The sequence below is a fragment of the Xiphophorus maculatus genome, chromosome 20 (assembly GCF_002775205.1).
Source record: "Xiphophorus maculatus strain JP 163 A chromosome 20, X_maculatus-5.0-male, whole genome shotgun sequence".
Classification (NCBI taxonomy): Eukaryota; Metazoa; Chordata; class Actinopteri; order Cyprinodontiformes; family Poeciliidae; genus Xiphophorus; species Xiphophorus maculatus.
In genome coordinates this window covers 29,532,267-29,555,309 of record NC_036462.1, presented here as the reverse complement: position 1 = coordinate 29,555,309, position 23,043 = coordinate 29,532,267, and the positions used below count along the sequence as shown (strand labels likewise).

General features: G+C 37.3%; 1 protein-coding gene across 4 annotated transcripts in view; it reads left to right on the top strand.

Annotated features, from left to right (window-relative positions):
- The first annotated feature begins 2,014 nt into the window (after positions 1 to 2,014).
- Positions 2,015 to 23,043, top strand: part of slc2a9 (solute carrier family 2 member 9) — a 118,696-nt gene continuing 97,667 nt past the window's right edge. Inside the window, exons 1-4 of one of the 4 annotated variants that reach the window (XM_023324771.1) lie at positions 2,015 to 2,170; positions 6,410 to 6,489; positions 13,700 to 13,801; positions 20,668 to 20,828. In XM_023324771.1, the coding sequence (XP_023180539.1) occupies positions 6,427 to 6,489; positions 13,700 to 13,801; positions 20,668 to 20,828 (326 nt within the window). In that variant the 5' untranslated portion in view covers positions 2,015 to 2,170; positions 6,410 to 6,426. Of the gene's footprint in view, positions 2,171 to 6,409; positions 6,490 to 13,696; positions 13,802 to 20,667; positions 20,829 to 23,043 lie in introns of those variants that run through there. The other 3 variants (XM_023324770.1, XM_023324769.1, XM_023324772.1) reach the window with 3 other exon arrangements.

Sequence of the window (23,043 nt, the reverse complement as noted above, 5' to 3'; positions counted from 1 at the left end):
TTGTTCTGCTGATTTTCTAACAATGTTTCGGTGGGGTGACGGTGTGCATGTTGTCTTGACATGTAATCCTTTTGTTGTTTCTCCGCTCCGACCTGCAAGCCATCACTCCTGGGGTCTTCTCTGGACTTTGGCCGGTCGTGTTAATGAAGGGGCCGTTCTTCCTGCTCCTGACATAGTGACTGATCTGACTTCATTATTCCTGCAGGCTAAACAGGAGCCTTTCTACCAGCATGGCATTTGTTCGTTCATCCTTTAGGCTCTCATTGTTTTTTTTCTCCTCTGTGACAAAATGCTCTTGGCACATGTTTTGCAAGGTAAGGGAACATGGACATCTGCACTAGGGCTTAATTAGAGTGACTCTTGATTCAGCAATTGTTCTCATTTCCGACCCCAGTGTTTGCATGCATTAAAGAGAATTTATCATGTTTTTTCTTCAAGTCTGAGTTTCTGACAAAGGAGAAATGTTGCTTTAGTATTACTTGCAAGCAAAATGCAAAGTGTGCACAAACGTACCCCGTTTTTAATCCTTACCCAGTGTCTGTAGACTTTAATTTACCACGTTTTAAAAAAAGATTTAGTGTCAAATAGGTGAAAAAAATCTTTCTGTAACCACTTTTAGCCTGCCACATGGATACATTTGACCTAAAACCAGATTATTATTATGCTGGTCTGCTTATCTTTTTTGAGAAGAAGTCTTAATGGTCTGTCCCTGGTCAAACTGATAAGTAGCTGGACAGCAACATGTCACACACAGAAAATAAAATGCTTTCTGGATAGTGACTTTATAACTGACGGGGCATTAAGTTTCTTCTTTTGGAGAGGTTGCCTGCTCCAGGGCTCATACGCTAATAATATTATGCAAGGATACTGTTAGGATCTCGGGTTGTCTGATTGGTGTTTTGATTATTTTATTCTAGTTTAATCATTTTGTATTCCTTAGCTTCTTTTTTTATGATCAATCTTGTTTCTGTTTTTTGTCAATACTTCCTTAGTGATTCTAGTTTTTTATTATGTTTGTTTCTTGTGTCTGGTTAGTCTTTGCTTCTCTTGTTTAAATATATTTCTTAGGTTTAGTTATTCTTTAGTGTCAGTTTTATTTCCTAATTCCTTGTGTGCTCTCCCTCGCCCCCTGTGCCATTTCTCTCTCTCTCTCACACCTGCAACCCATTAGCTCATCAGGCCAGGTCTTTCGTTCCAGGGTTCACACTCTCAGTATTTGAACCCGTCTTCTGCTCACTCTTCGCTGGTTCCTCCTGTTATTTTCCCAGTTTCTTTCCTGCTGAAATTTTTCTTGGATTTATGGTTTTTGTTCTGCTCTGGCTCCCCGTGTTCCCTGTGGGGTCTTTTTTCCCTGCAAGTTTTTGAAAAGTGTGTTGTGCATTTGTTTTCACTGTCTCGAGTCTACGCTTTTTGAGAACCACAGTTCACTGCAATTCTAATTTCTTTAAGTGTTTGGAGTCGCACACAAAAACATAAACTTCTTGTAAACCTGCTTAGAAATTTCCTTGGTCGTTGCTGATTAACAGCAAACACAGTAGAATATCAGCCTCATTAGATCAAAACAAGTCTAACTTTATTTTTTTTTTTATCTCAGAAAACATAAAAAAATTAACCAAATGAAATAATTTACAACCAGGAACATCTCTACAATTTTATTCACATACAGTATGTCCTAACAGTGTGAACTCTATGACTAAATGAGTTCCATGTATTTTTTTATGACTAAGGGTCAGCATACACCAATGATTTTTAAAATGTAATATCTTATAAAAATCCCAACATTTATCTTTGAATTTAATTTTATGTTACTTATTCGCTTCGTGGTGTTTGTTATACAGGATGGGATAGAGATTTGTTCATAGACAGTAAACTGATGGAAATGCTGCTTTTAGTTTTGCCCTTATCTGGAATGCAGCTGACTTGACTGCAATTACGACCCAACGAAAAGGGACGAACATTCCCAGAGTTAATCATTTCTCAGTGTTATCATGGTTATAGGTAATGTGAGGGCAGTTCTTTCAGTTGCTGCTCTGGCTGCACAGTCTGTACGCATGTAAATATACCCGCTGCACCGGCTTGTGTCTCTAATTTGTACAGAAAACCCAGCGGATCTCAACTATTGCAGTCACTTTCCTGGGCTGGGACCTTTATGTAGAGGTGATCCAGTTTGGTAAATTATTCTCTTGTTCTGCAGAAGTTCTGTCATTTTCTACTGCACAATGTCCCTATGCATGTTTTTACTTTTACTGTCTGGTCTGTTGTCATGCAGACAAAGGAAGTGTGTTTTTATAGTGTGGAGTCAGTGAATGAAATGTGTTTATATATATATTAACTTAATACACATTTAGAAGGTGATGGTGTTTTTTTCCCCCCCAAGGCATAGGAAGCATATGATGCATTTACAGTATTAACGTCATTTAGATCTGTTGTAGTTCTGGTTTATATATTATGTAAACACTGAGACTTATTTCTTGTTGCCGTGTTATGTCTCATGTTGTGTGATTTTTGTGTGGCAGTAAATTCTAATTTAATTGCGCTTTGCATTTTCATACTCCCTCATGTTTCTGCTCACACTAAGCGTTACACAAGCTAAGAGCAACTTTGAATCACTCGCTGTCGTTTGTTTACTCCATCAGTCAATGCGGGAGCCCTTTCATTTGCAAGTATTTTGATTGAATGTAAACCCAGTCAATGGAGCCCCTGAGAGGAGAAAACAAATCACTTACTTTGTCTTGAAAGAGAGTGAAAAGGTGGCATTTAGAAATGTAGATGTAGAGAAATTAGGTTTGCTGCAGCTGTGCTTCCAGCGAGTTGAAAGGATGTTTTTTTAAAAAGAGTTGATTAAAGAGATTTCATAGTAGTGCATTTACAGCTTGAGTTGGTGAGAATATTACTTTCTCAAATTAGTACATTGTTAAAGAGACTGAAACTCTCCTGCAATGCAGCACTCATATAGATGTAGCTTGAATTATTGTGTATAGTAGTCTGAATTTGTATTTAAAGGAAAAACTACAGCTCTAATCTAAAGTTTGGATAAATTCAACATGGACATAAATACCACATTCATTTGAGTCTTCCTTTTAAATACTTTTTCAATTTGTTGGCAAACTCTGTAGTCAAAAATTACTCCAGGACTGTGTTGGTGGCTTAATGTTTGGTATCTTTAGGACTTGCTTTGGGACCAGATCCAGACATTAGAGTGGTGATATTTATTAATATTTGAGTTTGTATGTGTAATTCTGGACCTCTGTAGGTTTAAGAGAACCCATGTTAAATGAAATCTTGTTAGCCCAACCACTGAAGTTCCCTGTTAAATCATTCATCAGAAACAAAAACAACAGCTCCAGTAATGTAGCACAAACCCAATGTAAAAACTGCATTAAAGTTCATGCTGACTGCATGTAAACTAGTTAGAATGTAAAATAGCAGGGTTTAGCTAAAAAAAAAAAAAATCATCAAGTTAATATAAAACATTAAAATCATGTAAAGTGTACAGAAAATGGGTCACTTTGCACTTATGTTTCAAGCACATGGATTTTCTTTCTGGCAGCATCATGATGACGTTACTGGGTTAGGGGGAATGCTAAGGTCAATACTCCTGACTTTTGATTTCCGCTTCATGTTAAACAAACATTAGCCAAATGACGCATGTTACACACTCTCAGGTTGTTTCAGCATTTTACTTATGGCTGGTATTCTTCTTGAAATGTAGGCTAGTCTTACATTATGGACATAGTTTTTCATCAAACAATTAAAACTTAATGCTGCTCACGTATCATGAGCTTTTAACTGCTCTGCTTTGTAGCAGAGGGTTTCTGGTCATGGCTGAAGTTCAAAGTCTCACTTGTTATGTAATATAATTTCATCAGGGATGTGAATGAGTGTGTCTAAATACAATTTGGCACACAAAAGGATTCCAGGAGTAGCAAGGGATTCCTAAATGTAGATTTTAAGGAATGTTTGGATTCATTTCCTCTGCAACAAGTATAAGAAATAAATTGGGTATTACAAACGGAGGCAATAACTGCTGACAAATACAGAGGCATTTCAATAAAAAAAAAAGTTAAATTAATATTGAGTCACTTACAGCTAATGAGAACTCCGCACTCTCCTTTTTTGAAGGTCACAGTATTACAAACACTAATAAAAAATAATTTTACTGTAGAAATGCTTTGCTTTGATCTACTGCAGGGGTCTGCAAACTGCGACTCTGGAGCCGGATGTCCCTCTTTTACATTCTACAATGGTTCTTAATGGCAAAAGTTGAAAAAAATCAGTTAATATTTTTAACCATTTTCAATTATTTCCTGCAACATTTGCACTAAATTTCCACAAAGAATAAAAATACCAGTAATAAGTTTTTAGATCTGTTTTGTTTGTTGTTAAGTTGGAATATATTCTTTTTTAGGATGTGTAAGTTACAGATCCCTGGCCTACACATTTATGTCGAAGACTTTTGACTTGACAGATGTTCAGAAGACAGTCACTGACGCCATCAACAAACAGAATAAGCCTCAAATTGCAATTCCCTAACAATACCGCTAGTTACAATTGTTGTTTTCGAGTATTATTTATTTAAAAAAAAATTGAGTGGAAGGACAAAGGTGCACGAAAATGATATTGGCCTCATTCTTTAGATCAGGGGTGTCAAACTTTTTTCATTTTGGGCCAAATCAAGATCACGAATGTTCTTAAAGGGCCAGCTGTGTCAGAATGTATTGATAAAACCTGTTGTTAAAATATAAATAAATCCTTAAAATTGAATAATATTCAGTCCCTAAAGAATTTTGTGATTGTTTTTGTGATTTTTTTTTGCAATAAAAATCAAAGCGTTTGTGGTACTAATTTAGAAATATTTGTGCTTTTTATTACTTACCGTATCATTATGGATTCTAATTTGACATCAAGTAAATCTTAAGGAGCTGTTTAGTAGAAGTAAGAAAAGTAAAAAGTCACTTAGATCCAAAAATCTGCAATAAACTCACAATTATGTATTAGTTCACAAAAGTGTAGGGATTCGTTGGTTTTGTGTGAATTTCCATGATAATTTGAATGAAACTGGAGGCAGTAAATAGATAAAAACTGCTTTGATTTGATTGATAAAATGATATTTTACACTCCCTTTATCTTGACAGTTCTATTTATATGTCACATTAGAGTCTAGAAGGCCACATAAAAGTGTCTTATCTGGGTTGAGGACACAATGAACTGGAGTCTTGCTCAATTGTCCAAAGTCTTCTTTTCTGATGAAAGCACATTTTGAATTTCATTTGGAAATCAAAGTTACAGAGTGTGGATGGATCAAAGAGGCACAGAAATGAAGTTGAAGTTAAGGTCCAGTGGGAGGTTTTCACAGCCATTGGTGATTTGAGGAACCATTGCTTCTGCTGGTCTTTGTTTGCTTGCTTGTTTGTGTAGAATGAAATCCAAAGTCAACGCTGAAAACTTTAGGGCTCTTCACGGTTTCCTCTGCTGAAAAGCTTTAGGGGATTCCGATTTTAATTCTGCAGCTAGACTTTTTCATCTGCACACACTAACAAAAGCACCTGCATTAATTGCTGTGGTACCACTGGGCTTGATTGATCAGCCAACTGGCCCCATAAAGAATCTGTGGAGTATTGTGAAGAGAAAGACGGGATCCGTCCAACTCAATGCAAACAAGCTGGAGGCTACCATCATAGCAACCTTGTTTTTTAAGACCTCAGCGGAGCAAGAAACCAATGCTACTACACACTGATGCAGTAAAACCCAACCAAGTATTCAGCACTTTTTATGAACCGAACTTCCATTAGAGCAGCATTTCTGTATTAAAAATCCCTTTTTATTGAAATGAATGCTTAAAATATCTCACTCTCTGCATACCAAGTCTATGTAATATGTTAATTTTATTCTTGGAATTGAATTAAAGAAAGAAATGGCCTTTTGTTAGTCACTGAAATCAACTTGTAAATTGTGGACAGGCCAGCTTCCACTGTTCAGCGTTGGAGTGTTGTTGCACTTAAATCCAGTAGGGGGCAGAGTCACTCTGTTATCCGAAGCGCTGGACATCTGTGGATTTTCCACACTGTGTTGCTGACAAAATCTTTAATTTTCTCTTATTTGAAGGTTAGAAACAGGCAGTGATTCATGCTGTAGTCTGGTTGGGTTTTATCTCTTATTTGAATCTTATTAAAACTTTACACGGCGGGCACTAACTCAGGATTCCATAATCCTGAGCTGCTTTCTGCAAGCTCTACATGCACAGTCACTTCCTTTGCAGCGGATGTTTCCATCAGCAGCTTGCATAAAAAAATAAAAATAAAAAAATCTTACTTCCCCAAATGTTGTTGTGAAATGACCCCAGCACCCCTGTGGGTGTTCCCTAGCAGCGACGTTTCTCATATGATGTATTGTGACCTTCTCGTTTTAGGTTGCTGAAACTCCATCATGGACAAGCAGGACAGACAGGATGACCACAAAATGAACGACTCACAGAAAACCCCTGAAAAGGTGAGCCTGATACAGGTAGAAGTTATTTTTTCTGATAAGCGCCAAATGACCTGAAATGGTAGATGTTTTTTCCAAAGAATTATGTTCTACTGCTCGATTATTGATGGACTCCAAGCATGGCACCTATAGCGCTATGTAGGTCACCGTTGCTGCTGTTATCTTTCAGGTGTGTCGCCACCCTACTCTGACATGGGCAGTGAGTGATGTTTGTACGTTTCTGCATTTGTACTGCACTTTTGATATTTTGGCCCGATATTTTCGCCCCAATTTGGCTCTTTATAAGTTGAACAGTGTTTGTCCCACAATCATAAAAATGATCATTTTTATGACGACTTGTATTAATATTCAAAATGAGATTATATTGTTGTTATGGCAAAATGCACTTCTGCTTCAGGCAAATTAAATCACACATCCAGGACACTTGTTTATTATTCTCTTTATGACCATCTGTGTTTGTTCATTAATACTGTTGCTATTCATAAGGGCTCTCTTCATCTTAGCCTCCAAAACTTGTGACATCTATAAGTATTAAAGCTTTGATCTAGGAGCACATCCTGTGCTTTTTTTTATTAACAACTTCAACCCAGTCGCTCATTAATTCCTCCAAGGACGTTGCTGAGTGGAGCTGTTAAGCTGCATTGGATCTGGAAAGTCTACACACCCCATTAAAATGTCAGGTTTTTGTAGCTTAAAAAGATGAGACCAAGATAAATAATTTCAGAAGTTTGATGTGTTATTTGTCTTGTGCAACCTATCTGAAGAAAATGGACACATTTGAGAGAAAAACATGAGAAATAGAAATATTTCATGAAACCTGACTGGATGAATGTGAGCACCCTTTGTTAAGTTAACTTGGTTCACGATATTTTAATTAAAATTCAGCCTTCAAATCTTTTGGTTGCACTCTGTAAGTATCTCACAGTTAAATTTTCGGTATTCTATCCATCCATCAAGCCACCTACCACGGATTCAAGGCAACTTTATTTATTAGCTCCATTATTACTGAGGGCAATCAATCCAAGTTGCCCTAAAGGACACCAAAGGCAAAGAGAAGACATTTCTTGAAACAGAGTCAAATGTCAAACCATTAAAAGCATTGTATAAAAGTACTAAATATTGTAATAAATATTTAAATGCCCCCTTTAAATCAAAATCTAACATTTAATCTCATGTTATCGAACTATTCAGTTGTCAGATTGTTTGATTGCCCTTAAACAAAGGTGTTTTAAGTCTTGATTTAGAGGAACATCTCTGTACGTCTCAAGTTTTAAGGGAGTTTGTTCCAGAGATGAGGTCTATCAAAACTAAATGCCACTTCACCTTGTTTAATTTCAGTCCTGAGGTTTCTAAAAGTGTAAGGAGGATACTTCATATTTAACAAACAAATCAGAAATGTGTTTCAGTTCTAGGCCACTGGCTGCTTTATGGGCCAATACATAGATTTTTCAAATCTAGTCTTTGAAAAACTGCAAAACTGCCATTGTAGTGAACTGATGTCATCCATTTACCTGATGAACTACTTGCAATTGTTGTTGAGGGTCATGTCTGTAGTTGGCATTGTGTAATGACACATTAAAATCCAATGTAGTGACAAGTCTAACACCAAAACTCACCTGTAGTAGAAAATGGCCTTTGAAAAACTGTCCACTTCAAGTGAAAAGGGTTATTTTTTTCCAATTTAAAGAGAGAGTCCAAGCGAAATGGGCATCACAAATCCTGACAGCCATGGAATGCATCTTAGATATCTCGTAACATCCAGACAGCCTTGAAACAAATTCAATATGTATTAAAAAAATTATCCTGTTACATTCAGTTCACATGAATTGTTAAGGTCAGACATTATTAATGCACAAAAACCCACTTCTTCCTCACCTAGCAAATAACAATGTACTCGAACAAAAGACCAAATTTCTCTGCATTTTTAATGCCATATGCTGCTACTGCAGTAAAATATACATCTATTTGCAGGCTTTATTCAAATCTTAAACGAACTCCCATAAATATGGAGTGGGCTTTACTTCCATTGGATTAAATTAGGTTCATTTTGCTGAAAGACTGCTATCAGAAGCCAGCCCACTGAAAAGCTACATAGTTGTCGTGAAGAAGGATAATTAAAAAAAAAACAACAACCCTAGCACAAAAAACAAGATAAATGAGTTACATCTCAAAGGTCATCTTCCTGACCTCAGGAAACACTATTCCAAACTGGGATAAACCCAATGAGAAGGCGAACCAGTTAACACGGAGAGCAACAAGGGTAAAACAACACGGACAGGCAGTGAGCGTAGCAGGGAGGTCGATGAAGCGCCTGACAAACGATTAATAGAACCGATGAATAAATACACCGGTCAGGAGTAATATAACTTTTGATATAACACTGACTTTTGAAGTGAATAACAGTCATCATCTCTTCTCATCCCACCTGTTCAAAGGTGGCATATATTAGGCAGGAAGTTGACATCATGTCATCAAAGTGTTAGATTCAGGAATAATCGGCAGGTTCAACGATTTGAGTGGGTTTAACAAACTGTGGCAGGTGGATGTCTGGGTTATCCACCTGCCACAGGTGGATGACCAAAGAAGAAACTGTGAACTGGTGAAAGGGTCATGGGGGCGGTCAAGGCTTTTGATATGAGGAGCGAGGAGAAGGTTTGAGCTAACCAACAAACTACTGTAGTTGAAATTGCTGCTGAACTTATTGCCAGTTCTGCTGGAGAAGTGTCAGAATACACACTGCAGACGAGTTTGCTGTGTATGTGAGTGTTGAACCACAGACCAGTCAGTCTCATACTGGTCATAATGTTATGCCTGATCAGAGTGTATGGTGTATGAGGATAAAATGCAATAAAACATGCACAACATATAACACATTGTGCTTATTTAAAAATTCTGGTTTGATTAAATAGGTATTAAATATTATAAATGTTACTTTACATGGATTATTTAGTGACTTTTTAAGTTAAAATATAAGTAGTTTTTATGTCTAACTGGCCATAAGCCATTCTTTATTCCATGTACGCAGGTGCTCTTCGGTTTAATTTATTTTCAGTGCCCAACAGTGCATAGAGTGTGTCATTGTGTTGTGTTTGCTTTGCAGTGTGCACACATATCCCACATCTCTAATTACCTTACTTCATTCTAGCAGGCTTAGTTTCACCACCCCTTTGGTCTGTCGGTGCAAAATTCAGACCCTTCCTTTAATATTGCAAAGAACTCAATGACCTTGTAATTACACCGATGGCGCAGCATTCTAATAAACACTGCCATGAATTATAGGATTGAAATTCAAACTGAGAGCATTTCTGAGACAAATAGAAACAATGAACTGGCCCAGACCTGGGCCTCTCAGGTATATATATATATATACAGTACAGACCAAAAGTTTGGACACACTTTCTAATTGAATTCAATGAGAAGGTGTGTCCAAACTTTTGATCTGTACTGTATATATATATATATATATATATATATATATATATATATATATATATATATTTACTAAGAATCCATTTGCTAGGAAGTTAAACATACTGATGAGCAATTTAGACAGTTTATGACCTTTGAAACAAAACAGTGCAAGAATGCTATAAAATCAGCTTTACTTAAAAACTACCCTCTCCACAGTACTGAATGTCTGCACAGCGACCCCATGTGTATATAATTGTTCGAGGAACTAACAATGTGGAATCCCACTTGCAGTGGTAATAAGTGGGTAAAGAATGGGCTGTACTGGCAGTAATCACAGCCACAGCAGCTGTTCATCTAAAGTAGCATGATCCACAGAGAGTTCCTTGGTTAGTCTTGCTCTAAAAAACATATAATTTCTTCTGCCCTGCCACTGAGTCTGACAATGCAAATAGAAATTTCTGTTTCAAGACAATTGACTGAAAGGAAAATTGCATACCATCAACTTCTCCTTTGCCATTTAGATTTCTGACCCCCTGATGGAAAATGGTCAGATCAAACCGTAAACAGAAACTCATGTATGGAAATACTGAAATTGTTTCTTGGACTATTAATGTTTATTGTGGCATGGAGAAAAGAGCGTGATGTTATGCAGCTGTACGACCACATAAGATTTTAAGAAAATTACACTTGTAGATCTCTCATTACCTCTCCGTTTTGTTTCTTTAAAATCTTTTTTTTTTTTAGTTTGTGCATGACTTAAACAATGTGGACAAAATTGTTTGTACCCCAAAAAGCCCACTATGGTCACTGAAATATATTGAAACCAACAAAAGTAATAATATATGTTTTTTTTTTCCTTCCGAAAACTAACCAATGACAATCAGGCATTTCTTATGAATTGTAGTTCAACTAAATCGTTTTTTAAAAAAAACTAATGAAACAGGCCTGAACAAAAAAGAACTTTATATTTTGTGACATAAACGTTTGAGGCAGTCACTGTAATCCATTTTCTGTAGCTGTCAATGAGACTGAGACTGCAGCTATCCACAGATATTTTGGCCCACTCCTCATGGGCTCCAGTTGTCTCAGGGTGCTTTCTCTAAATGGCATGTTTCATCTCCTTCCTCAATAACCTGAGTTTTGTCTCATATGTCAAAAGGACACTCTCTCCGAAGCTTTGTGGCTCGTAACTAGGTCCAGTCCTTTTCTCCTTGGATGTCTCCCATGAAGTTCGCTTTGGCTTAATGACAACAGATGGTGCGATCTGGCACTGATGCATCTTAACCTTGAGATTTACCTTTACTTTCTTTGGAGGCTGTTTTTTGGGTCTTTGGTTAACACTCATATTATCCTTCTCTTGAATTTGTCATCAGTTTACATCAATTTTCTCCTGCGGTCACAACCAGGAAGGTTGGCTACACCATGTCACCAAACAGCATACTGATGACTTGTCAACCTATAAATAGACTGACTGGATGATTGTAAGCTTGAAACTGTCATGAAGTGCGGTGAGTGGTGGTGGAGGCAGACGCTGAGACCCAGGTAGGATGGATGATGATGAATTTAATAATGAAAATGTAATCCAGAGAATCCAAAGCACAAAGTCCAGACAGCACAAAAGAGCGAATGCAAAAGCTCTCAAACTAGACCACAGGTAACTGGACGAACACGACGAGACAAAGACGCAGAGACACAGGTGACACTAAATACACAAGAGGTAATCAGGGAATGAGACACACCTTGGAATAATCAAGGGGATTATTCCCAACACGACAACAGGACAACACGGAGACTCAGAGACAAAGAAACTCAAAAATAAACACACAGAAGACTCAAACCATGACAGAAACATACCTGAGCTCACGTTGTTTAACATTTTTCCAATTTTTGTCCATGTCTGTTTCATTAGTTTGTTTTTCTTAAAATAATTCTGTTGAGCCACATTTCAAATGTTAACGATTTTCATTCGTTAATGTTCAGTACATTTTTATTTATTGCCTTTTGTCAGTTTCAAGTTGGTTCAGTCACCATTGTGTTCTTTTCGGTCATTAAAAGAGAGGTACCAATAGGTTGTGTGTTTTATTGTTCCATGTGTGTATAGGAACAATAAAGCATCTTCATGTGTTCATATTATCAATAAATCAAACTTATGGGAAGAGTCAATAATAACAGCGTGACGGTGGACGGTTCGGATGCTGCTAGTTTCTGGGGTCACCCCTCCTAAAAACACACACAGAATATGTCTAACCCTAACAGCACCTATATCAGACTTCAAAGGGTTATATTTTTGTCAATTTAACAGTATTATTTAAGGTATAATACTTTTCAGAAGAAGTTCCTGGAAGATTTAAAACATTTAAATATCCCTCGAGCCTTTTCGAGCCATAACTATTAGCCATAACTAACACATCAGTGTTAAAGTATGAGTCACGATGCTCATTAATACTCCTCACCATCTTCACAGTTTTACTCCCTAAATGCCATTCTTGCATTCTGAATATGTGATAATGTAAATGCATCATGAATCTGCTCAGTACATTCATATTCTCCAGAGCAACATGGCCTAATGATGCTGTGGCATTTCTTTCTGCACCCTCCATTAGGAGAAACATTAGAATTTTGTGGCAATTCATTTTTATCTTTGCACGGTTTATAACTTTTAATCTGTTGAATAAATCTTAAGATGTTTATGGTTTGCAACATCTAACATGTCCAGGAGTGTGGGACAATATTCTGATTTCCTGCATTGGATATTGAGAGGTTTTTGTGAGCTATAATGTACAGGATTACACTTGAGTCTAACATAAGAGTTCATTCACTTCTAAACTGAAACATTAGATCAGTCATCTAACATCACATCTTGTTCACATAAGAAACTCAGGGCTGCTGGTTTATAGCATTAATAGAGTTCATGTTCAGGTGGTTTTTACTGTGGCTTACGAAGGCATTTATTCTTCTTGATGCTTAATCATGTTATCACTTGATTACCACAAACTTCACTAAATAACACGTTACTGACATCACTGAACCTCACCCAACTTCAAACCTCTTCTCAACTTTCCCCCCTGATGTCTGTAGTATGTTTCGTGGTATTCAAGATATTTTAGGTTTACCAATATTCTTTAATAAGTTGAGATTCTTATTCAACAGCTAGGATCAAATTAAATACACGGGACTCTTTTTTTTTTTTTTTTTACTAATTGTGACTTCAGAAGGATATTGATTGTGCTGGATTATTTCTAAATACAAATGCATGTCCTATCTATCAAATTTCAATCGGCAAAAATATGAAATAAGACAAATTGATTCTCACCCACAAATAATCTTGGTGTGTGTTTCCTCAAAACTTACTGGTAACCTTAGTGGTAAAATGCAACTACAAGCTTACAGCTATGATCCCTGAAGAAGAATACAATAATGAAACCAACAAGAATCTAATATGATGTTGGTGGCATTTCAGTATAAAGCAGGTTAAATATGTCAGTTTTTAGATTTTTATTGGTATAAAAATTCAAAATCCCTGTGTCACGACCCTTCAGGTTCACAAATATGCACTAGTTTGTGTTTGCCAACCACACTGAATCTCAAATAACTCAACTGAAGTTGGAGCTTTCAACATGGCAAAACTGAAACAGACGAAAGCCTCAAAAGACAAAACCCAGTTTTCTGACCTGATTGTCTAAAGAACGCTTCCTGTAGTGAGTTTGGTCTTGACATTGACTTGACTTTCTTTGATAAATCTTTTGTCTGTTTGAGTAGCATGAAAATCTGAATTTCGTCCCTTCTGTCTCTCTCTTAGAAGCAAGCTCTCACAACCTGCCTGTTCAGCGCAGCCTTCTTCGGGGCACTGGGTTCATCTTTTCTTTACGGCTATAACCTCTCTGTGGTCAATGCACCTGCTTCGGTGAGTAAAGTTAAACTATTAGCTTGCCTTTGGATAGCCCGTTGGCTATCTAAAGAAAGCAGCATTGATTTATCTTGTTTTCTCATTTCTTATCTTGTTAGCACTGCTAGAAATCAATAAATGTTAATCTAGATGTGGCTTTACATTCAGAGTCAGGCGTTGCTAACACTTCAGCTGAACGAAGATTAATATGGTGCTGAAAAAATAGAACTTAAATGTTTATTACACTCGCCTATAAAAACTTAGCCGAAACACAGAACTTGCTGAATACCATTTATGATGCACAGCTAAACAGAAGGGAGCTGCATTGATGAATTGATGAAATTTTGCCCCATATGTCTAAAGATTATTGCTAACTCAGTGACAGTTCTGGTGAAAACTATCATAGATAATGGTAACAAATATCAATGCAGTGCAGATTTTGGAGTGATACTGACACTCCAAAATCTGACTTTTCTCATATTTTTGATCAAGAGTGTTAAAAAGACCTTTATCATGACATTTGGCAGAGTTGAAATATTCTTCTACCCTGCAGCTGATGCAGGTCGATAGATCGTTAAACCATGTCTCAATGCAATTTATAACCCTGAAGCTCTAATGACCCAGACTATTTAGATGCACATCAGTGCCTTTCAAATGATGATCGCCTATGTGAATGACTTCATTTTGCTCCAGCAGAACTTAGTAAGTTTTTAAAATAAACAATAACTAATTCATAATATGTTATCACCATTAGAATATAAAACGTAATGCATTCTTTTGGAATAGGAAATGCGAGTAACTTTGTGCTGAGCTTCTGTCTGCAGCCAGTGATATGTTATTCAGTTTGTTGTGAGACTGTCTCTCCTCTGGAAACATAAACAATAGATAGGAACAGTATCATCTATCTTTATTAACTCAGCTCTCAATGCTGAGTCAGACTAAGAAAAGAGCACAATAAGAGTTAAATACGAGCACAGTCCACCTTATTAGTACAATATAGGTCATAAACTTGCATGTTTTTTCAGTAAGTGAGCACACATGGCAGTCTTTGAAACAGTGTATCAGAAGGTTAATCCCAGATGTCAAAACTATTAAAGGACACAAATTTACTTCCGTATTTACCTGAAACCAACTTTTTCAATTTAAGACAGGTACCTTTCATGCTTTCACGTATGAATATATGTTTAGAAATTGCTTAGAGTGGAAAGATATTTGCATAGTCTTTTTTATTTTTGGTGAATCCAATTTTCAGGAGCTTTTCTGTTCCAGTCCAAGAAATAGAAACATTCCTAGCATTTTCCGAGGTTAGACTTTCTAATTTAGCCTTGTGTTTGTTCAAAGGTAATTAGATTCCCCACAGGTCATTTAATTAGTACTCAGAGATTACTAATTAATCTCTTTGGTTGCCCACACAGACAAAGGCAGCGCTGTGCATAACTCAAAATTACTTTTTTTTTTGTCGCACCTTCTAAAAGCACATGAGTGTGTGAACCTTCAGTTGTGGCTTTTCAGTCTGTTATAACCTCAGAACTACAGCATGCTGTTTCACTTAGTAGTAAAGACTGTAGATGAAAATGTAACCATTTTTCTGTACTGGTTATTGTGAAACTGGTTGTGAGAGTATACAAGGCTCATAATACCAACTACAAAATATACATATACTGTACATGCATGGCTTTTGTCTGTGAACAGAAAAGATGTGATGCTAAAGCTATTCAGTGCTGTCTTGTACTAAAATGTATTTGGCACAAGACATTTTTTCATTGTAAATACAAATTGCAACATATAAAAATCTGAGCACAAACAAACAAAACTATACCTAAAGCCTTTACACAGTTGGTAAAATACATCAGTCATGTATAACATTATGACAGGGGATGTGTATAACACAGTTACTTGCTTCGTCATAAGCACATTACGTCCTCAGTGACATTCTCAGTGAAAAAAGTTTTTTTTTCTTATATCGCTTTCAGATCAATTGAACTTCTAGGAATACAATTTCAATGGGCTACAGTGTCCCATAAGTGGTCAGAAAATCTTTAGCCAAATTAATCAGAAAGTAGATTATGCCTTCAGTTTTACTTTGAACTTCAAATATCTAGCAGTTATAAGTAAGTAAAGATTCTTCATAGCAATGTGGGAGAGCTGTGGTTCTTACACTGGGGATACATTGACAGTGATTCATGTGGCGATGAAATTGTGCTATGCTACAATGTCAAAATGCTCTCTAAGACGATGCTGAAGAGTCTAATACTCCTGGGTCAGAGCATCTCACAAACTGCAGCCCTGGTGGGATGCTTCCTGTAGTGGTCTATTAAAAGAGGTTCAAGGAAAAAGGGTGAAGCAACAGTCAAGGATCATGGATGCACCTGGGGAGCTGCATCAATGATCATCTGTGAAATCCATACCGAAAGAAACAAAGCTAGTGTTGCTCATACTGCTGAAGAAGCTAATGCTTTTTCTGACGGAAGAAAGAGGTGTGAGAATACACTGTGAATCACCGCTTGTTGCATATGGGAATACATGGTCATACACCATTAAAAGTGCACATGTTGACCTCTTTCTGCTGCCAAAGGAACCATCAACAGGTTCCTTTGTCCAATAGGACAGTTGCATGGCCTGATGTATTAAATTTGGTTTTGCATCACATGGGTGACGGTAGTTTGCTTTCCTGGAGAACACCTGGAACCAGGGTCCACAGCATTTGGCATTGTTTGGGCTTGGCCAATGTTCTGCAGAGCAACCTAGTTTGCCATCCGTTTGGTTGTTATTGTGACATAACCAAACGGTTATTGTTAGGTATTGTTGCAGACCACGTTTCACAGAAACAGTTTTGCTTGACGGTCGTGGTCTCTACAGCATCCTACCAAAAGCAAGAATGATTTATTTGAAGAATAAAACAGGTGGTTAAAATTCAAATAAATTTCAAGCCACCCAAGCATTTGTAGGATAGAAATAGACAAACAAATCTGATTCATGGACTTACATAACCCAAAGAATCTTCATCTGGCACCACAATATTGGTGCCAGATATTACTCTCTACACGTCTAGTGGAGTACATGCCTCAACAGGTTGATGTGTAGCAAAACTGTGAACATACCTTTAGGCAATTGGTCCCACTGTAATTTCTGCTCTGTAATTTCATAAACTTTCCTATTTCCACTATGATGTCTCAGACATATTTAGGCGTTTGTTTCACCATACTGTACATGCTGCTTTCATCTGCTGATTTAGAAGTGGTGCTTTTAACCTCTATCAGCTCTTCAATGGAGTCTAAAATGAACTATGTGTTCATTGAAGAGTGATGTTCACTTAATTAGATCTTATCTGGATATGTTGATTAAACTACATATTGCCATGCTAACTGTGATTGATGGATTCAACATAGTAATGAAGGGGGCTGTGTAGATTGAATTAGAAAAAGGAAGAAAACCTGCCTACTATGTACAGAGCCTGATTATTAAAAGTTTAATCTTGAGAATCAGTGCTGTGACGTTATATAGTGTTCTCAGGGTTTGTATCACCCTCCATTTGCTCCTGGTGGTAATATCAAACTTGTATCTTGTAACAAATCAAAATAGTTCAATAGTTCACTGTGCTTTCATTCTGTCCTTTGTAGCACTTTGATGAATTGCTCAAAAATCCCATCGGCACATAAAAGAGATGAAAGAGTTGAGCGAGACCAACTACATACTTTGTTAATATGACAAAACAAAGTCGAAGTTTGGCAAAAGTTAGAAAAAATCAGCTGAAACTTGGGAGAGATATACCCAGAATATTAAAAACAACAGTTTTTTTTTTGTTTGTTTTACATTGGTGAGGGTTTCTGGTGAATTATCAATCTGCACAATTATTTACAAATAATTTTGCAGACAAATAGGAAAAGGGAAAAGAAGTCCAAAGCATAACAATATAAAAAGACCATTTGTAAAAAAAAAAAAAAAGCACTGCTGGGACGGGCGCTTATTGAATGGAAACCAGCAATCTGACTAAGAAAACAGAGAAAGGTAGCAAAACATGCAATCATTGTCAAAACATTTGACGGTTCCACAAATACGTTCTGCGATGCTTTGTGACTTGTGATGTTTTTGGTAAAAGTTGACACATTTTCAGATAATGTAGACTGAGCAGATGCATATGAAATAATTGTAAAGAAATTAATTAGCATCAAAATCCTGAGTGAAGATGTGAAAGAGGAAACCTGAACCCACTTATCAGTCTAATTAGCAGACTGATTGCTGTAAAAAAGGAGCAGATGTGCTTGATATGATTGTCTTCTTTGGTTACAGAGGGGTACCTGCAGCTCCTCATCAATATAGTCTCCATACAGTCTTCAAGAACTTTCATAAAAGGGGAGAGTTGGTAATTAAGAACTAGGAATAAAGTTTGAAGTATTTCTCTTTTAAGACTGATGTCTCAAATCCTGTGGAATGAGCTTCTTTAGTTTTCATCTTGTCTTGAGCAAGTGGACTCATTTAAAAATAAAAAAGGACAATCCTATTCAAACACTCTTTTCCTTAGCATCTTTTGACATTTTCTGGTATTTATTTTTTAAATTCTTTGTAACATTGAATTTGCTCTCTGCTCTCAAAAACACCGAGCTACTAAAGTAGGTTATGTCCTGCTGTAGATGCAAGAAAGCCGCCGTCTTTTTAGCGTGTCAAGCAATTGCTCATTGTTTATCTTCCTTTATAGTCTCTGCCCACCAGGAACAGCAGCTGATCATTAATGTATTGCTGACTTCTGTCGATCACTGCAGGGGGAACCATCATGCTTCCGCTGTCTTTACAAAACTCATGGAAAATACATGAAGCTCCCTTTTTAGTTTATGTTCTCCCACCACACCAGGTTCTAATCTTCACAGAGGGAGCCTACTCTCTGTTCTCATCTGTTTCTCAGCTGGAAAAGGGTGACTGGAAAAAGGTAGTGGTGGAATTTATTACAATAAAACGTCTGTAGCAGAAAGCCTCTCTATGCACACACACCAGACCACGCCGTCTCACAAAGGATCTTGATTAGCCTTTTTAGGAACAATCTATCAAAGCAACAATAACCTCTTCAAACAGCATGTTTGCGCATGCATGGTTTATGCATGCATGCACAACATACATGCATAAACCAACATTCAGTTGTCTTGATGCACAGCAGGTCCATCTCCAGCAGCTGGTCTTTTTTAAAATAAATGAAGGATTTTTTTTTTTTTAAATCAAGAGTCAAATATGAAGTAGATCTTGAGAAATATTCTGTTAAGACATCTCAAACTAAATATATAATTAGTCCCCATCTTCTTGGCCTGAAATGCTCTTTTTTAGTTTAACTTGCTGTGTGCAGCGTAGTGGATTGTTAACCTTGAACATTACACAGAGATGGAAGTTTATGTCAGTAGTACAAATCTAAGTAAGCTTTTTTCCTTTTTAGTCGTAAAACTTTTCTGAAAAACCTGAGCTGTTTGGAGGAGTGGTGATCAATGACCGGTAGCTACAAGTGGAGAAAAATGTGATTAGAAACAAATTTCTCACATAGCACTATGTCTTTGGTAAACTACTGCCATTTTTGTGAAAGTTTAAACCGTGGGCTGCATAGGAATGGAAACTCTGCCTGTAGGTAGGCATAATAAGGCATAATTAGCTGTTTATCCATTTCATTTCACTTACTTCTAATACAATATTGTTATCTTAAATATTTTTAAAAGGGAATAAATGTCTGAGTGTATGGAAGGACCCAAATTTTAGCTAACATTAGCAATTCAAGACAATTCAAACAGAAAATGGGTGCATATGTATGACACAGCAATCTGTTACAAAATCAACCATCTTTTCCACTTTGTCAAAAGTAGCCCGAAGGTTTCTTTGTTTCCGATGGTGTATGAACATGCCCAGTCAGCTGATTGAGTCTGTAAGAATTATTTGCAAATAACTACATGACCTTGGCACCTGAGTATGAAGCAGGCTCGACCCATTTCAGTTCTCCTAATGAGATTTGGCCACCATGTCTCATCAGTTCTGCACGAGAAAGGAGTAATTTTCTGAAATGATTGTCAGTTGTGCGGAAGCATCAAAGGTGACCTTTGCTTTCCAGATCAGTTAGTCTTTTGAGAATCAGCCTGCTGCATTTACGATTAGCTAATCCACCAACTCAGCTGATATTTATAAATCACTTTAAAACTATACACAGCTAAACCTTTTTTTTTTGACCCCGGAGGTTAGAATCTTGTTCAGTGTAAAACACCTGCCAAGTCTGTGTGCACACAGCTATGGAGTGGGGGTGGGTGTTATGAAGTGCCAACCCCCGTGAAGAAAGTTCAAAAAAGGACAACAAAACAGCTGCAATTGTTTATTTACAATTTACAGCTTTATGTAGAAAGTTGAGTGCAGTGATGCATATGGTACCGCTGCCACTCTGGGCACTCTGAATTTCTTCCACAGTCCAAAAGGATGACAATGAGGTTAATGGGTCTGACTGTTGTTTGTTCTGTGTGTCTCTGTGTTGCCATGCCATGGGCTGGTGACCTGTCAGGGATGCATCCCAATTCTTCCCCCAGTGACTGCTGGAGATGAGCACCAGTGCTTCCACAACCCTGCAAGGATAAGTGGATATAGGAACTAGAGGGATGGTTGTAGAAAGAAGACACTTGAAACTTCTGTCTCATTGTCATCATGTCACATTTAAAAAATTCAATGTGCATTTGCATCTTATTGAATGTTCCTTCTGCTATAAAAAGAACCTTAAACATGAAACATAAAGTCCGAATGAAACCCTACTAATTTACAACAAAATGCATAACATTTGCAGCTATTAGTGTCGTTTTTCTATTGGTTTTTTTTTTTAGGATATATTTGTCTTGACTGAACTATAGCTGAATTTGTTTTCTTGTGTTTCGCAGTACATTAAAGAGTTCTACAATAAGACCTGGATGGAGAGATATGGGGAACCTATTCCTTCAGAAACATCCACTCTTTTATGGTCCATAACTGTGTCCATATTTGCCATCGGAGGCCTTCTTGGAACTCTGTCGGTCTCTTTGATTATTAAAGTAGCTGGGCGGTGAGTACACAAGATAATTTTTTCAGCGTTTTATATTTCAGGGCATGATTGTTGTATCAGTTATTCAATAAGACGTGAAAAACAAGATGAGTCTCTAAGGCTTTTGCAGGAATTAAGATAATAAGTTGCAGCAACGTGCCGTTTGGTAAATGCACTTCATTTAATTGAGCATCACTAGTGGGGAGCGTCTCTGTTGAATTTTAAATGTTGCCAGCCAATTGATACTCGTTCAGATCTATCATGGCAGTGTTAACAACCGATGACTGTCTTGGTAAAATTAAAATATGTTGCCATGAAGCCATTTTCTATTAATTCGTATTTCATCATTTAGCTGTTAAAACATTCATCCACTTAAAGGAAACACATGGAACACATGTCAGTTTTCCCAGTAATGGACTTCCCAGTAAATTCACCCCAGGGACAGACTGTAGGTTGGTTAGAGAATTTGCGAAAAACAAGCCTGTTAAATGATTAATTGCATAACCGATGAGGCAGAATTACCATTCAGCAGACTCCAGAGTGGATCAAAGGATTGCAGAGTACTTACTACTTACTGGCATGTTGAAGGCTTTCGTCAGACGTCGGCATGTAAAAAGTGTTTTCTGCTCACGGTGTCGCCTTGTGTGATTCCAGACTCGCCTCACAGCAACAAGGTCACTGCAGGACTCCTGCAAAACTCACATTACATGTCACATTGCACCATCAAGGTTCAGTGTTTTTGGATTTTATTAGACAAGGTAGCACAATGTAAAGCATCCAGTGCCAATAAAAGATCTTTACCGCTTCTTCATACTTCACATTGACAGATTTCAGATAAATGTTTATTCTTTTGGCAGTTGGTGTTGAATTTTATTTGATGTGTCTGAAATTTTCTGTACTTGTCTTTTTTTTTTTTTGCTTTGGCTGACTTTTCAGGCAATGTTTCAATATTTGTTTTCCATGTCTTTTATCCCATAACAACAGACATTTATTTATATGTTTTACAGTCATCAGTGCTAGTGTATAATCATGTTGTGCAAGTTGTAAAAAAAAAAAAAATCGCAGCATATTACTTTCCTCCTACAACTGCAACATCGGTGAGTTTTGTTCCCCTCATTTTTTGCTAACACTCAGTTGGACAGACAGCTTGTCCTATTAAGTGCAGGTCTTCAAGACTTATACAGGTTTGGAGAATCAGGGAGAACACAAGTGTGTTCTCCAGCCCAAGACTACAGCTATTATGTGAAAAAGATTTTTTGGTGACTTATTATACTGCCAGCGATGTACTACTTAAGTTTAGGGAGGAATGCAAAAAAAAAAAAAAGAAAGGAGTTGCTTTTGATCTAGCAGTGGTGCCTTGACAACTTATTCTGCCTGCTGAGATCCAGTCTCACAGCTAGTGTAATGAGTTTCTCAGGGTTCAGACAAGTCAGATAGTTTCACATCCTCTGTGTGCAGAGCTCTGCGTCCTGTGCCCTTCAGGGACAGACTTGAGCTTAACACAATCACCTCCTATGCTTCCAAGCTAATTGTGATTCACAAGAATCTATTAACCACTAGTTATTAGGATGACATTGTCAAAGCAGAGGAAGAATCATGTATCTGATACTTTGATTCTTTCTTTCTATTTGAGTCCACTACAATACTCTTAAGATTCGCCTGGACTTTCTTCCTCTGGATTTCTGCTGTGTCGATTGAAGGTACTCATTTTTCTTTTGTGTTCTCTGCTAGACATTAGCGTCACAGTTGGTTATCCGGGAGAGGCTGACATTCAGATGTCAGAGTGAATATAGAAAAGCATCAGAAGACACAGGCAGAGATCAAATAGACAGCAACTCTGTAAAAGTGACCAAGGAATTCATTAAAAGTTTTCAAGTAAAGCTGAGGTTAATGGCTTTTTTTTTTTTACACTCTGTCATAATGAAGACGTGACATGAAGACAGCATCGCGTGTTGTTTGTTCTCCAGCTCTGCTATCACGTAAATGAGGCTGCCCATGAGACGACGTGCATTTCTGCAACAGCAGTTAAAATGAGCATCTACTCCTTTGACCTTTGACATTAGGCGACGAAACTCCTCTGTTTAATTCTTGCAACAAAATTATTAGGCCCAAGCAGCAAAGCGCTGCGAAGGCCTATTGTATCTGTACTGTTTCTTATTATTCTAACGATTCTGCCCCCCTCTTCGTGCGCCTTTTTGGGGGCTTTATCATATTCAAAAACTCACCAAACTTGGCG